A 17,175-nucleotide genomic window follows, 5' to 3' on the forward strand; every position below is an offset into this window, starting at 1 on the left:
GACACACTGATGCCAGTGGGCATGGACTTGGCGCTGTCCTGCTGCAGCGGAATAAGAAATCTGAAGAGCAAGTCGTGGCTTATGCAAGTCGTACGCTTTCTCCTGCTGAGCGCAACTACACAATTACAGAACAGGAATGCCTCGCCATCGTGTGGTCAATACAAAAATTTCGACCCTATCTCTACGGCCGCCATTTCACAATTGTGACCGACCATCATGCCCTCTGTTGGTTGTCGTCCCTGAAAAACTTGTCTGGACGCCTAGGCCGTTGGGTACTGCGCTTGCAGGAATATGACTTTACTGTCACGTATAGGTCCGGCAAACAACATCAAGATGCCGACGCTTTGTCACGCTGCCCGCTGTCTCCAAACGCCCATGCTTCACCTTCGGTCTGCACGTCCCCATCTAGCCACACGTCTCAGAACACGTCCAGTAGCCCGGGACAGGCGGTTGCCTCAGTTGACTTTCTTCCGTCCACTGACCTCGTCTCACTCCAGCGTACTGACCCATACTGCCGAACGCTGATCGACCGACTTACTGGCTTGGCACGACCCCCCAACAGTCGCTTAAGGCGACAACTTTCACGTTTTAAGCTTCAGGGTGGAGCGTTATTTCGATTAATCTACCATCCTTCCGGTAACCGGTGGGTACCAGTCATACCTCGCTCACTTCGACTCCAAGTATTAGAAGCATTTCACGACGACGCGACGGCTGGCCACTTGGGCTTTCTTAAGACCTACGACCGCATCAAAACGCGTTGTTTCTGGCCGGGTCTTTCCGTCTCTGTCGCCAAATACGTTAGCTCCTGCGCGTCATGCCAACACAGAAAACGCTCGACATCCCTTCCAGCCGGTCCTCTGCAGCCTCTACCATGCCCGTCCACCCCCTTCGAAATTGTGGGCATAGACTTGTACGGACCCCTCCCACTCACGCCCGCTGGTCACCGCTGGATCGTTACCGCAGTGGATCATCTCACGCGGTACGCGGAGACAGCTGCTCTCCGCTCTGGTACTGCCTCCGAAGTCGCCGACTTTTTCGTGCACGCTATCGTTTTGCGCCACGGCGCACCTCGTGTCCTCCTGAGTGACCGTGGCAAGATGTTTCTTTCGCATGTTCTTCGTGAAGTCCTCCAGGCCTCTGACACCACTCATAAGACCACATCAGCGTACCATCCGCAAACAAATGGCCTTACCGAGCGTTTTCATCGAACTTTGTCCGACATGATGTCAATGTATGTTCGACCCAATCACACCAACTGGGACACCATCCTACCTTTCGTGACGTTTGCGTACAATACTGCCGTCCAACGTACAACCAATTACAGTCCCTTCTTCCTTGTGTACGGTCGTGCGCCGTCTTTCGTCTTGGACACTACACTCCTTTCAGCACCTGCGGCTCCATCCGCGTCTCTTCCTGAAGAATTTGCTGCTCGCATCGCCCGCTGCCGTGAAATTGCTCGCGCCAACACCGCTACCATTCAGGACAAAAGGAAAATTCGTTATGATGCGACGCGTCGCGTTGCTTCGTTCCGCCCAGGCGACGAAGTTCTTTTGTGGACACCTGTTCGCGCACCGGGCCTCTGTGAAAAGTTTCTCCAGAGATATCTCGGCCCCTACACCGTTTTGCAAAGAACATCGGCCGTTAACTACCGCGTCACTCCTGTCAGCTCAGCTACTGACCGCCGCCGCCGCTCTACTGAAATCGTTCACGTCTCTCGCCTGAAACCTTACATTCGCCGTACCTACCCTTTCTAGCTTGCGGTCTTGCTGACCGCTTTCCTGAAGGGGGGAAGTTAGTGTGAGCGCATTTTGCGCATATCGTCATCGTCATCTGTACATACGACTCATCATCTTGTGTGAGCGCTATTTGTGCATATCGTCGTCTTCATTTGTACATACGACTCATCATCATCTTTTGTCTCGTGCGGTGCTTCGTCTCTGACTCGGGCGGCTGCTCAGAAATAAAGGCATCGCATCGGCCGACGTCTCACAATATATATTTATATATATATATTTATTTATTTATTTACTTATTTATTGAGGTTGTTTATTTATTGAAGACAATTTCCTAGCACTTCCCGGGCAAGAATGCCTTAACGCATGTTTTTGTGTTGCCGAAAGAACACTTTGCTTAACTTCTGACAAAATTTTTTCTTTGCTAACGCGTGCAGCCACTTCGCATCGAATTATGCTATCATCCTTATGCTATTTTTAAAAATGCTGATATCAAAAACCACTAAAATTTTGTTTACGAATTCATTCATTTATATAATGTATGTCAATCACCTAGCTAGTACATGACTTAGGCAAACGATCAGCGCTAAAAACGGGGCCGAACAAAAAGAAGACAGCGTGCTATCGTGTGTCTTCTTGTTTGCAGGCCAGACTTGTTTCAGATAACCGGTGTTTTCCAGTGTGGGTTCTTGGTGTCTCACAGGAGACCAACCACCGCGGGTTCGAGCTTAGCGAGCCACAGGGCCGCGTCAGCCGTCGCCTCCAGCACCGCTCGCGCGCGAGCTCAGAGGCCGCAAGGGGCTACCGAGCGACGCACACCAAAAACACAGTAAAGCCCTGAGTTGACGGAAACCGTTTACTGAAACCGTCGGCACCAGCACTGCACAAACGCCCGCACGGAGGGGAGCCAAAGGGGTCCCGCACCAGGGCGAAAATACAATAACAGGCGCCTATAGCACGTCGCGGCGAGAGCACAGGCTCAAGCTGGGACACGCCGCTAGGAAAAGTCCCGGCGGCTATGCTACTTGCTCTGGCGATAACCAATGGGTCAACTCACGAGAGCACGGGCAATATCCTTCGGCTTAGGCTTTTGGCAAGTGCGGCTCGGCGGGGTACGACCTCGCGCGAGCACTAATGGCACCGCTCGTCGGCTTAGCGTCGGGAAAGGATCAGCACAAAGTACGCGCTCCCCGCACGGGCAAAGGCACCGTGCGCGAGCTCCAGTCCTAGTCACAAAGGTGTCGGCGGACGAGAGGAAAGCATGAACGTACCGTGCGCTGGTCCCGGAGAGAAGTCCACGCTTCGCCACTAGCGACCGACAACCGGCCGCGTAGCGACGTCAGCGCCCCGCCCTCACCGCCAACCGCCGCGTGCGCAGCGCCACCGCGGGAACCGGTTAGGCGGCGCGGGCGGAGAAGGAGGCCAGCGGGGAACGATGGCGAGGGATGGCAGAGCAGTGAAGCCCGATTGCCGGGGCAACCCTCAATCCCCACATCCCCCCGACGCCCGGCTAGCTCAGTCGGTAGAGCATGAGACTCTTAATCTCAGGGTCGTGGGTTCGGGCCCCACGTTGGGCGCCAGTGTGGGTTCTTGGTGTCTCACAGGAGACCAACCACCGCGGGTTCGAGCTTAGCGAGCCACAGGGCCGCGTCAGCCGTCGCCTCCAGCACCGCTCGCGCGCGAGCTCAGAGGCCGCAAGGGGCTACCGAGCGACGCACGCAAAAACACAGTAAAGCCCTGAGTTGACGGAAACCGTTTACTGAAACCACTGGCACCAGCACTGCACAAACGCCCGCACGGAGGGGAGCCAAAGGGGTCCCGCACCAGGGCGAAAATACAATAACAGGCGCCTATAGCACGTCGCGGCGAGAGCACAGGCTCAAGCTGGGACACGCCGCTAGGAAAAGTCCCGGCGGCTATGCTACTTGCTCTGGCGATAACCAATGGGTCAACTCGCGAGAGCACGGGCAATATCCTTCGGCTTAGGCTTTCGGCAAGTGCGGCTCGGCGGGGTACGACCTCGCGCGAGCACTAATGGCACCGCTCGTCGGCTTAGCGTCGGGAAAGGATCAGCACAAAGTACGCGCTCCCCGCACGGGCAAAGGCACCGTGCGCGAGCTCCAGTCCTAGTCACAAAGGTGTCGGCGGACGAGAGGAAAGCATGAACGTACCGTGCGCTGGTCCCGGAGAGAAGTCCACGCTTCGCCGCTAGCGACGGACAACCGGCCGCGTAGCGACGTCAGCGCCCCGCCCTCACCGCCAACCGCCGCGTGCGCAGCGCCACCGCGGGAACCGGTTAGGCGGCGCGGGCGGAGAAGGAGGCCAGCGGGGAACGATGGCGAGGGATGGCAGAGCAGTGAAGCCCGATTGCCGGCGCAACCCTCAATCCCCACATCCCCCCGACGCCCGGCTAGCTCAGTCGGTAGAGCATGAGACTCTTAATCTCAGGGTCGTGGGTTCGGGCCCCACGTTGGGCGCCAGTGTGGGTTCTTGGTGTCTCACAGGAGACCAACCACCGCGGGTTCGAGCTTAGCGAGCCACAGGGCCGCGTCAGCCGTCGCCTCCAGCACCGCTCGCGCGCGAGCTCAGAGGCCGCAAGGGGCTACCGAGCGACGCACGCAAAAACACAGTAAAGCCCTGAGTTGACGGAAACCGTTTACTGAAACCGCTGGCACCAGCACTGCACAAACGCCCGCACGGAGGGGAGCCAAAGGGGTCCCGCACCAGGGCGAAAATACAATAACAGGCGCCTATAGCACGTCGCGGCGAGAGCACAGGCTCAAGCTGGAACACGCCGCTAGGAAAAGTCCCGGCGGCTATGCTACTTGCTCTGGCGATAACCAATGGGTCAACTCGCGAGAGCACGGGCAATATCCTTCGGCTTAGGCTTTCGGCAAGTGCGGCTCGGCGAGGTACGACCTCGCGCGAGCACTAATGGCACCGCTCGTCGGCTTAGCGTCGGGAAAGGATCAGCACCAAGTACGCGCTCCCCGCACGGGCAAAGGCACCGTGCGCGAGCTCCAGCCCTAGTCACAAAGGTGTCGGCGGACGAGAGGAAAGCATGAACGTACCGTGCGCTGGTCCCGGAGAGAAGTCCACGCTTCGCCGCTAGCGACCGACAACCGGCCGCGTCGTGACGTCAGCGCTCCGCCCTCACCGCCAACCGCCGCGTGCGCAGCGCCACCGCGGGAACCGGTTAGGCGGCGCGGGCGGAGAAGGAGGCCAGCGGGGGACGATGGCGAGGGACGGCAGAGCGGGCGAAGCGCGCGCAATCATGCCGGCGCAACCCTCAATCCCCACACCAGTCAGATCTTCTTGTGAGTGGTACGGCCACAGCTACGTACAGAAAAGGGCAGGTACTATTTTGTATGTTGCCTATTACTCAATCGCGCTTTCAGCATTACGGGCAAGCTATATTATTCTAGATTTAAAAATACAGGAACGAAGCTTTGCACTAGAACAAGTTTCATTCACTTTCAGTGACCTGCTGTCTGACTTGTTTCAAGAGATGTTTGGAAGTAACTTGTGGTCATGGTATTGTAATAATCACGCGACGCATATTGTTACTTGATCACACTCGGAAATTGTTGAGGAAGACAGTCTGAAGCGGGGCTGCTTCTTGTTTAGAAGCGTTTGTGCAAATTAGAGCATCCGTAGTTCACAGTAAAATAAGGGCCAGTAGCTCCGAGACATTTGAAAGTGTCGTATCTCCTGACACCCATCTAATCTGAAAATTGCCTAGACGTTAGGACGGGGCTCTCCGCAGCAAGCGGCACGTGGTGCGACGGCGTAGGTGAGCCTCAGCTAGGCGACTGGCCTCGGCCGTCTGGTGTTGAGCGATCGGGCAGTGACGAGACACTATTCCTGTGTCCATAATTATCCACCAACTTCGTTCTTGACGCCTTTTATGAGCACCCCTTCCCCCCCCCTTCTCCTTGTATCTGTCACCACACTCCCCTTCTTAAAATTCTTTTCCGTTAGTCACTGTTGCACTCATCAACATTCACTGGATCGTTCAACGGCGCGGCAGCCCCTAACATTCCTATATTTTTGTTTCTGCTTTGACTTCGTGGCCATTCACCTACCTACCCTCCGACCTGTTTGTTGTGGCCATTTCTTAGCTTCCCAGGCCTAGCACCCCCCTCCTTGATATACTTTGCCGTGCACAAATCAACGTTCTGTAGGTCTTTCTTTCTTGTCCCGTTTTTTGCCCTGTTTTCATTCTTAACAGCATGTACAAACTAGCCTAACAGCAAGCTCTTTTCAAGTTTATTAGATAATGAAAGTCGGAGACAGTGGCAAGAAAATGAAAACAGAAGTGGGGGGGTGGGGGTGCTTATGCGTTTCCTAGACAAGCAAGTCACAATATTTTCAGAATGATTTTCTTCCGCGCAGCGTGGTTGACGATTCAGTCAAGTACCAGAAGTGAGAAGTGAGAAGCTCTTCGACAACACGAAGGCCTGGTGGGAAGCAACAATACCCTTAAGTATTATGCAGGCGCTCGTCCCCTTTTTATCTGTGTGCGGAATTTTTAGCACTGATCCCTCTCAGCAGTTATGGTTAACACGATCCGGAATGAGGTAGAGGCGCGCCATGAGTGGGGCCATAATGTTCTGTGCATGGGAGAGGGGATCGCCCCCATGTCAACACCGTCCCCCCCCCCCCTCCCCCCCTTGGAACCGCCTCTAGCCCTCGCCTTGGTTTCACATTCAAGCTTTCCCTTTTATCCATGTCACTCTTTAGGAGCTCACCTCCTGAAACTTTCTGTTCCGTGGAAAATGGGGGGGGGGGGGGGGTTGACGCCCCCAAACCCCTCCCCTGGCTATGCCAGTGACAGTTAGTATGCGTTTATCTAGAGTTCTATGGGAGACCTAACGCGAGTTGCAAAAAAACACATTATATGTGGTTCTGTGCTATAGCCAGTTACATTATAAGGTGCCTGAACTACTTATTTTTGGCTTCTGCTTGTGTTAATGTCCCACCTGCTAGGATTCAAAATGGTTTCACAAAGCAGCTTTCAGTGCTGCTTTGTGATTTGAGGCATACCTCTCACATGTGCAGAATGGTGTTGAGATGTGTTAATGCTGCCCTATCAGTTGTGGGGATGCGCGACTCTCACGTATCCCTTGATGTTGTTTTCCCCGCACGGCTCCCGTCTCCTGTAATCTGGCTTCACCGCGTGGCTTTACGGTCAGTGTTCTTGCGGCGCACTGCGAGAGATGGCGCAAGTGTCGCGCTGCTAACGCCACCTAATGGAGGGGTCACTTGTGCGCAAAAGCTCGAAGGCGGGTTGGGGTTGGGGTCGGTGAGCGGTGCGGGTTGAGGTCGGTGAGCGATGCGGACGCTTCGCGCGTGCGCCGGCCCGCTTTGCGGGACCGTCTCGCAAGGCTAAGAGCAGGACACCGGTATGGACGAACACGGATCTTTCGAACGTGCTGCCGTTCGCGTGACCGTTCACGTGAACGACTAGGCGATGGTGTCATAGCATGGGGCAAACACATTCGCTCGCTATCCGGTCGCGATGAGTCGGACTTCCTTGATTTGTCGCGTGCCCATGTGAATGTTCTATGGGTAGTAATTCGGCTAGCATACATTAGTGTATGAAAGGTGCAATAAATGCCCTTTTGATTGTTTGCATTATTGTGCTGTCGTTCCTTTGTCCCAAGAGCACGTGTGAGACCCCACAAAGTGCATTCCAGAGAGGACGCCTCAATCATGTGAAAAGCACAAGCACACACATTACTGACATTGCACTATACACATCATAATTAGCAAGGCTCTCCAACTTATAAAACACACGTGGGGACTATCCATCGAATAAACACACCATATCGGAATGCCACACCACATCCACCTTGAGAAACGCAATACTTCCAAATGACCATCGAACAAGCATTCCAGCAGCTGGGAGAAGTGGACCACTCCCACACGAACGTTAGAAAAATTGTGGTGCCTGCTTCTGGTGCAGCACGTCAAGAATCTGTTGAGCCTACCAAGGAAGCCTGGACTGGTGCCTTAGTTCCTGTGGGATTAATAAATGTTATTCCCTTCTCTCGCACATTTACAGGAGGAGCGATACACCTGCCACCCTGATCAGTACCTGCCACGACACAGTGAGCCAGCGGTGTGTGCCATTGAGGACAGCGATGAGGAGGTGGCCTGACTGTAGGCACCAAGCAAGGACTGCCATCTACTATTTTTAATTCATGATTGTGCTTGTGGCCAGAGAGCTTGACCTCTCTAAGGGAATGTGCCGTGTCATCCGTGTTGAGTGCTTGCCTGTGACATTGCCTCAAAACTGTGCCTTGTGCTAATTAACAGCCTTGTAAGCTGTGTATATTGTCCTTATATATGTTTAGGGTGGCACTCAAGTTGCAAAAATAAATACTTAACATCCAACCATTGGCTCCTTTTCTTTTTTTTTAACTGTTGCCTCGTTGGTTTTGAGAGAGTGCCGCTACTATAACATAACATAATTTCCAACAGCACTATGGTGGTGAAAGGAGCATTTCACATAGCAGTGAAATTTAAGGTAGCGCACCATATTGTTGCTCCTCGGGTGATGCACACGTTGACTTTATTGTGAATGAAACAGGTAAGTACAATTGAATCCGGATATATGTAATCTAAAGGGGATCACAAAAAAGTTTGATATATAGGTAATTCTGTATAAAATCTGTTCTCATTGACACAGTGTATTGAAATAGCAGAAAAGGAACACAGGCCCCTATGGCTTGCCTATATCAAGGGAGCCTATGACAGTGTAATCCAAAAGGATTTGTGGGACATACTGGGCACTCTAGATGTGGAAGATGGAGTAAGAAATCTTTTAAAAGATATCTATAAAAGTAATAAGGTGCTTATAAAATGGGAAAACAAGGTATCTGGGCCTATAGAGATACAGCAGGGGCTTAGGCAGGGGTGCCCTCTGTCACCTCTGTTGTTCATGCTGTATTTACAAGGATTAGAGAAAAAATTAGAGAGGAGCGGACTTGGCTTCAACATTTCCTATTTCAAGCAAGGAGAATGGATTAAACAGTCATTACCAGGACCGATGTATGCGGATGACATTGTACTTATGGCTGACAGCAAGGAAGACTTGCAGAGATTAATGGACATCTGTGGTAAAGAGGGAGATAGCTTAGGTTTGAAGTTTAGTAAAGAAAAATCGGCAGTCATGACTTTTAATGATAATCAGGGCAGCGAGCATAGGATACAGGAGGTTACGCTGGAGGTGGTGGATAAGTACAAATATCTTGGAGTGTGGATAAACAATGGGGCTGAGTACCTAACAGAACATGAAAAATATGTGACGGCTAAAGGTAGCAGAAATGCAGCTGTGATGAAAAATAGGGCACTGTGGAATTACAATAGGTACGAAGTGGTGAGAGGGATTTGGAAAGGGGTGATGGTCCCTAGTTTGACTTTCGGCAATGCGGTCCTGTGCATGAGATCAGAGGTTGGAGCAAGGTTGGAAGTTAAGCAGCGAGGGGTAGGTAGACTGGCTCTGGGAGCACACAGAAATACTCCAAATCAGGGGGTTCAGGATGACATGGGATGGACGTCATTCGAGGGCAGGGAAGCCAGCAGCGAGATAGAATTTGAGGAGCGATTGAGAGAAATGGCAGAAAAGCGGTGGGCAAGGAGAGTTTTCAGTTATTTGTACATGAGGAATGTTGACACAAAATGGAGGAAGTTGACCAGAAAACTGTCAATTTGGACTGCAGGAGGGGTGCAAACCAGGAAACAGCGGTTAAGAAAAAGGTTAAGGAAACAGAGAGGGGTCTGTGGAAAACAGGGATGCAGACGAAATCAGCACTGGGAACATACCGAACTTTCAAGCAAGAAATTGCCAAAGAAAATATGTACGATAATTCTAGGGGAAGCTCTTTGTTATTTGAAGCCAGGACGGGAGTATTGCGGACTAAGATGTCTCCCGCTGCCACTTCGTTACGTAGAGGTCTCAAATACATGTGCTTCTATGGAGTCACGGCGGGGAATAAAAAAACTTTGTTATATCCAGGAATTTGTTGTATGGAGGTTCATTATAAGCAGGTTTAACTGTAGTTCTACGATGACGACCTTGAACCAGGACACCTGATTTTGCACAGAGATATGCTGATTGACATTTTAAGCCAGCAAAGGTCGGCATCATTGCACACATTTGGGGACATCGTGCACATGTTTAAGGGGGGCAAGGGCGAACACCTGCAAAACCTTTTGCCGGAAATGGCCAAGCTAAAAAAATTGCGTTGGCCATACCGGTCTTGTCGACCACATCCGAGAGGTCCTTTTCTTGCCTTCGGCGACTGAAAATGTACTTGTGGTCAAGGACTGGACAAGCCCGTTTGAACCATCTGGCAGTTATGAACGCCCACAAAGAACTCTCCCGCAAAATCAATTTGAATAAGATTGCCGACGACTTCACTTCCAGATCAAGTGCCCGAAGTGCCCCCCCGGAAAATTGAAAACTTTCCGCCTATGCGTCATTAGCAATGCTAATCACATGCTCGGCTACTTACGGCACAACTTTTCCAAAGCACCGTCTACTTTAGAATTACAGATTTACAAGACTAACTTGAATATGCATCTGCAACACAGGATCCCAATCATATTAATCTTATTACTTCACTTGAACTAGTACAAAATAACTATACTCGTTTCATTCTTTATAATTATAACCGTACCGCGAGTATAACCTCAATGTAAACTAACCTATCACTTAAATTCCACTAGCTAACCGCCACAAAGTCACCCGTCTCTTGCGATTTCATAAAATTTACTGTCACACCAAACTTCATGACGACTTCATACTGCGGCCTCAGTGCATTTCAAACTGCGTCCATCATCGGAGTAAGATAAGAATTGATTCATGTAACACGAAGTCCTTCTTTCAATCTGTCATCCCCTGTACATCTCTGAAATGGAACCACCAAGTATCGTAGCCATCACAGATAACAAACTTTCTAGCAGAACAGCTAACGTTGTATAATCAGGAGAATTATTATGTTACAAGAACTCCCTGCACTTGTTTATTTTACTCCACTGCTTTGTACCCACTCCTCTCTTTAATGCCATGTGGTCCTGAGGGTCCTTTAAATAAAAAATAAAATAACAAAATGAAGAGTGACTGCCAGAGTTTCAGTCATCATGAAGTATAATTTCCTTAAAATTTCATTAAAATTGCATAGAGCACTTTTGATCGTTTTAAATTCTTTGCATTTTCATGTAACAAATTATTGTTGTGAGAGAGCAAGTAGGAGCTTGCTACATTGTTTCTGTTCTGGTCGTCATAGCTATAATGACTGGAAAAGAAACGAGTTGGGACTCAACATGTTACTTCTCTGATTGTCATAAAACACCCTTAAAGCAACTGAGCTTGTATGTCAAATTTCTCATTCCCGCTCGGTACGATACAGAACTGTAGACTGCTGCTTTCCTAATAGGGCTCACATCTCTCTATCTGGTAAACTTCCAAACATTTCGTGGTGAGGCACATAGTTCAAGAAGACCTGTTGTCATTATGGTGACCATTGAGCTTCTTGTGGCTTAGCGTGGGCAGCTTGCAGACCAATAATCTCTCTTTTGTCCGTCTTCCTGAAAAGAGAAATGACGAAGCCATGAAACACATGCAAGCAAAAAATGGCGAAGCAAAAGTTAGTCCCATAAATGAACAAATCCCGGTTCTAGTTGAAGTGTTCAGAAACATACCCTGTGATGATTCGGGCCCTTGATGTTACTTCCAGTGGGGACACGTTTACGGTTGACTTGCACATCCATAGACAATTAATAGAGTCCAAAGGGATGAGTACAAATATGAGCAGCGCCTTGGAGGCTGGATTCGAAAGAAAAAAAGAGCCACAATTACTATGGTGAAAATGTGGGTGAGTTTGTGATTCATGTATGACAAAGAACAGTGCACAAAATGCTCCATCACAGAAAATCACACAAACACAACACTGTTTTGAGTGTGCATTTCTTTCAGTGGTGTCCTTGTGTGGGCTGTGCTTAGTCAAGTCTCGATTAGATAATTGTTTCTGCCAGATACTAGTAATAAACATGTTCATTTTATTTTATGTCTCAAATGCAATTAATCTAACTGTATCACCGGAAGTACATTTGTCACTAATGTGCAGTGAATTTATTGCGGTGTGTCTTTTATGCAGAAATAGCCAAAACTTTATTGGTTATGCTGTACACATGTTAACAATTTTAGCAACTTGGCAAAATAGCATGAGCCTCGTTTGAATTGCTTTGGACAGGCAATAACTTTATATTATCACCATTTTCTACTTTTAAGAAATGACTACAGGAATCTTTTTTATCCGCCTCGTACGCAAAGAAATTCAAAGTTAAAAATGGGAAGCACTGCTTTTTTACTCACCGGCGCACACGCCCAGGGGCTGCAAGGTGTTACAATTGACATGTCACACCTTGTGTCAAAAAGGATTACGATTGACGTATGACAGCCCGGTCATTACAACTGACATTTGCGCCCCGTGCAAGGGGGATTATCGGAGGCCCATGCCTAAACCAACGGAGGATGAATCCCTGATTTGCTATGGTTGTCTCGAGTGATCCTCAATCTGGCAGGCGAGTCGCAGTGATTTATGGCCCCCTTTGTGTGTGTGTGTGCGCCCAGCAGGTGAGGGGTTCCGCCTTCACCGAACTGTGTACCACCGGGGCCTCGTGTCGCATTGTTTGCCAGGCCCTTTGCGTACGTGCGCCCAGAGAGCGAACGATGCACGACAGAAGCCTCAAGTCACCGCTCTCGGAGGCAAGCCCCCGAAACGTCGCGTAGGAGAGAGGGAGCAGCTGCCGCACCATGGAGGTAAAAAATACTAGGAGGGAGCGTCACGTGATTCCGCTAGCCTTGGCAAGCCAACCTCCTCTGAAGCCACCCCTCCCTCTCTCAGGGGCCCCGTGCGCGGTGCCTTTTGGGGCGGAATAGGCCCACAAGGTTGCCGAAATATTCGTGATTGTTCGGTACGAGGTAACTTTTAGTGGCGCCTGCCGTCACAGGCTTGGAGGCCCATATGCGGGTGGTGGTTTTCTGCTACTGCGCGCATCGTTCTTCACTTCAAATGCGATGCCTTAAAACGTGGAGCAAGGCTGGGGCGTCTCACTCATGAAGACAGAAAATTTTCAAGGCGTCACTTGCGCTTACCACCGCGGTTAGTGGAGTTGCCGGCGCTCGCGGCTCGAAACCCGCCCAGACGCCCGAGTGTGGTCTATTTTTCCTACGTACTCAAGTTTCGTCAAATCAGCCATTGTGCACCTTAAGCTGTGGTGCGTATTATCTTGCTAATCTTTCGTCCCGCTGTCTTGCACCTAGAAAGAAACGAGATGTTTTGAGGGACACTTTTTTTTGTCGCATTTTCGCTTAATAAAAGGCTGGTGTGCGTGTTTTATTTTGAGAGAAATAATTTTTGTCACGCTGTCTTGCACCTAGGAAGAAACGAGATGTGTTGAAGGACACTTTTTTGTCGCATTTTCGCTTAATGAAATGCTCTGGTGTGCGTGTTTTATTTTGAGAGAAATAAATAGCATTAGCCTGCATTCTAAACGCCGAAGTGATCGCCGTTTATTCAGATTTACGTGTACTATTTTGCAAGATTGTGTGGTGCGACGACGCTGTTGAGACGCGCCTCGGGAATCCATTTTAGTTATATAATAAAGCAAATGGACGGAATTTGTGCATTATCTAGAGTTTATTCAACTGTTTCCGAATGCGAGTATAGCCCCACAGCATAATTATGTCCTAGAATCAAACACTGCCAGGGGGACCCTTCTTCCTCTGCTAGTGTGAAACGGCATGAAAACTGAATACATAGCGGCAAGGGAAAAATGGCAGCATTCATTTGCACTTGTGGATTCATTGTGTTGCTCGTGTACTTGTACTATGGAAAGCACATTTTTATGACAACAGCAATTGTTTCATTATTTATTCAGTGTTTATTGCACCTATAGAAGCCAGAAGATTTCACACAAATACAGAAGGAAGCCACATTTATAATTTAAATGAAGTACATTGCAAAGATAATACACAAAAGAAAATTATAAATAGCAAGTAGGAAAACTTATTGTGCCACTGCTCTTCGGTATCAGTATTAGCATACTTGTATGCCACAGGGCATTTGTATAATAATGTTATACAAAGTAAACTATATCACACGTAGTATTGATACCTTTAATAAAACTGGCCAATGGGATCAGCTGTCCTTGAATGTAGCTGCAGTTTTGCTTGCAATGCCTTGTATGCAACGCCTTCAATACAGGGCTATAATTGTATAATATTTATATCTGCGCTGTCCTCACAAATATCGAAAGGCTTCGGTGATTGTGCTTGTCAGAAAAGTAAGCAATACATATGCAGAAATAAAAAAAGAGTGGTAGTTCACAAAGTCAAAGTTGAAACAATTCATGTGAGGTCAGATCCACAAAGTAAAGTATGTCAACATTAAAATACAATGCATTTTGCTACAAGTAAAATGTACAACAAAGCTTATGTTGTATTACATACCTACAAAAAAGTTAGTACCGTCGAAGCTGAGCCAACACACTGCAAAATTAGGACGCGACGGCTCTATTACGTTGTGAACCTCAAATGAATGAATATTTCACGGTATTTAAAATACTCATTGAGTGGTATACACCAAATGTTTGTGGTTACAGTGAATCTGGCATCATAAAAGGCTATTGTAAAGCAAGTCTATTGTAAGCGACTGCACAGCGAGCGCGCGCCGGCGCCAGTGCGTCTACCACGGCTACGACGTCACTCCTCTGGAATGCGCAGACCGGCGGCGGTGAGTCGCGCGCGGCGGCGGCGGAGTGCGCGAGAGGTGCCGGCTCCGGTGGCTCCGGTGCGCAAGCCGTGTGACATCACTGATCCTTGCGCATGCGCAGCACGGCTCTTGATGTGCCGCGCGAAACGGGCTTGGCTAGGCCAGTATAGCTAACGCTACAAAAAAACATTTGTCATCCTCAAGCGTTGTGGGGATGCGCGTCTCCTGTGGTCCGGCTTCACCGCACGGCGGAGGCGGTCGTAGTGGTTGCGGCGCGTTGCGAGAGATGGCGCGAGTGTCGCGATGCTAACGCCACCGAACATGAGAAAAAGGTCGAAGGCGCTCTCTCTTTGGGTTGGGATCGGTGAGCGACGCGGACGTCCCGCGCGATGTGGGGTCTCACATGTGCTCTTTGGACAAAGGAGTGACAACACAGTAGTGCAAACAATCAAAAGGGCATTTATTGCACCTTTCATACTCTTATGCACACTAGCCGAATTACAACCAACTGAACATTCACACGGGCGCGCGACAAATCAAGGAAGTCCGACTTACCGCGACCCGATAGCGAGCGAATACGTTCGCCCCATGCTATGACACCATCACCTAGTCGTTTACGTGTACAGTCAAGCGAACGGTGGCGCGCTCGAACGATTCGTGTTCGTCCATACCTGTGTCCTGCTCTTAGCCTCGCGCGACGGTCACGCGAAGCGGGCCGGCGCACGCGCGAAGCGTTCGTGCGTGTTGGCCGCCGATCCCAATCCGAAGTACAGTGGCTATCCAAAGAGCGAGCGCCTTCGACTAGAGTGACCTAGAATATTGGAGAGTGTCCAAAGCATGGAGGAAGGAAAAAAACTAGGAGGGAGCGTCACGTGACAATCTTGAAGCCTAGTCATAAAAAATTTAGAGGAATGGGATGATGGGAAATAGGCCCTCACGTGATAGGCAAGCGGTAGATTTTACTCGGCTCGCTTCGGTGGCTTCGGTTTCGTCTGCTGCGGGGGTTTCGGAATATGCGCACATACTCGGCGTGGCAAACGCGCGCCGAGGTTAGTGAAGGAATTCGAGTGTGTGAAGCAGTTGAGTCTCGCCGCCTAATTACCAGACAGGCGCCAAGGCTGTTGAGAACGAAGGCGTCGGTTAACCGGCATTGCGCCGAACAACCCGGGAGGACCACCTCAAGGACGACTGGTTGCGTTTCGGTGTGGTTTCAGGGAAACGTGGGAACCTTTCGCCCTGCAAACGTGTGAAGGCAACCAAGCCGCCCTTCCGACGACGATTCGTTGCATTTGACGACGTCTTCTGGGAAACAATGATGCCTTTCGCCCCCGCAAATTGTGCACGCGATTAAGCGAGCGTACAGGGTCCGAAGCGACTGTCCCTACGGGGAAAAATGCATCCCGTCTTGTGCCCAAGGATGGACTGGCGAGCCGGAGACTCCGAACATATTTAGGGACGTGCCGGCCCGTAGCGCAGTCGACACTGTTGTTCGAGATCTGCTCAAAGTCTTCGGCCTCTTAGCAGACCGGCGAGAACTCCCGTCAGCAGTAGGCGCACCTGCGTGATGAAGTGTTTTGTGCCAGGATGCCCTAATCGAACAGAAAATCGGCGCGATGGCCTGTCCTTCCATAGGTAAGCACAATGAACGTTTCTTTTATTTATGAAAATGAAACTGCAATATTCGCGATCGTTAGTGACTATGTGCTCATGTGAATTATAACTGACGAAATAGTGGTGCAATACTATTCAAGCCATTTTTTTTTCAACTTTGTCATAATTCCCACTAAGTGTTAAACATTTATTTTTCTTTAAAATACTTTTATCAGCTAGCGTACACTCCTAAAAAGGTACGATGTGAAACTATATTTATTGTCGAAGAATTACATTTCCTGCTATAAAAATTATTATTGACTTAATTTTGTATGTATTTCTTGTGGCTGAAAACAATCAAAATTGCAATAAAACTAATTAATTGAAGAAACCATGAACGATTAGTCTTCAAATAACATACCAAGTTTTGCAATAGTTGCCAAGAACAATGATTTTGTAGAGAATATTCTGCTCGTAGTAACTCGGCTTGTACGTGAGTGCAAAGTTCAAACATCATGTTGCAAAGTTCAATCACTCCCCATGTTGAGGCTAAATATCATTTTCTTTTTTTTTTCAGAAGATATGATGTTGGTTGACATATTTTAAACAACAGGTAAATAACAGTTGAGATAAATTAACACAGTTTTACTTTCAATTACAGGAGTGAACATCATTTTCATTCATTTATTAGTAGTACCCTGAAGGCCTGGAGGCATTACAGAGGGGGCATTACATTACATTATATATGTGTTACAGCTATATCTTTGATATTTTTGTGTGAAACATGCACTGCAAAGTTACTACAGCTCCATTTCCCCCGAGATTCAATTAGCTGTATGTGTATTTTACAAGCACACTTAGATCAAAGATAGTTTTCTACACAAGGGGATGCGGTGTGTAGGGAAAGCATGCACAGATCATTTGAGGTCTTTTGCATGACTCTGCAAAGGTTGTGTAAATGCATTCCACAGCAAATGTTATTGTTGGACCTTAAAAATATCTGGTGGGTTATTCTTTAACTGCAGACGCTTGCAAAGGACGATGCCACAGCAATGAGTCAACCTTAA

The 17,175-nt window shown here is 49.1% G+C and overlaps 1 protein-coding gene and 2 non-coding genes across 8 annotated transcripts in view; all 3 read left to right on the forward strand.

The window, feature by feature from the left end:
- LOC119448018 (fat-like cadherin-related tumor suppressor homolog) overlaps nt 1-17,175 on the forward strand; it is a 653,800-nt gene that overhangs the window by 579,975 nt on the left and 56,650 nt on the right. For 4 of the 6 annotated variants that reach the window (XM_049666726.1, XM_049666728.1, XM_049666729.1 and 1 more), the window contains one exon: nt 7,801-8,132. The exons of the other annotated variants lie outside the window; for them this stretch is intronic. In XM_049666726.1, coding sequence (XP_049522683.1) covers nt 7,801-7,896 — 96 coding nt within the window. In that variant the 3' untranslated portion in view covers nt 7,897-8,132. Of the gene's footprint in view, nt 1-7,800; nt 8,133-17,175 lie in introns of those variants that run through there. 6 annotated transcript variants of the gene reach the window in all.
- Trnak-cuu (transfer RNA lysine (anticodon CUU)) lies at nt 3,238-3,310 on the forward strand. The gene has a single exon. It is a non-coding gene; the product is annotated as a tRNA-Lys (tRNA).
- On the forward strand, nt 4,138-4,210 carry Trnak-cuu (transfer RNA lysine (anticodon CUU)). The gene has a single exon. It is a non-coding gene; the product is annotated as a tRNA-Lys (tRNA).

Source organism: Dermacentor silvarum, chromosome 4, assembly GCF_013339745.2.
Source record: "Dermacentor silvarum isolate Dsil-2018 chromosome 4, BIME_Dsil_1.4, whole genome shotgun sequence".
NCBI lineage: Eukaryota > Metazoa > Arthropoda > Arachnida > Ixodida > Ixodidae > Dermacentor > Dermacentor silvarum.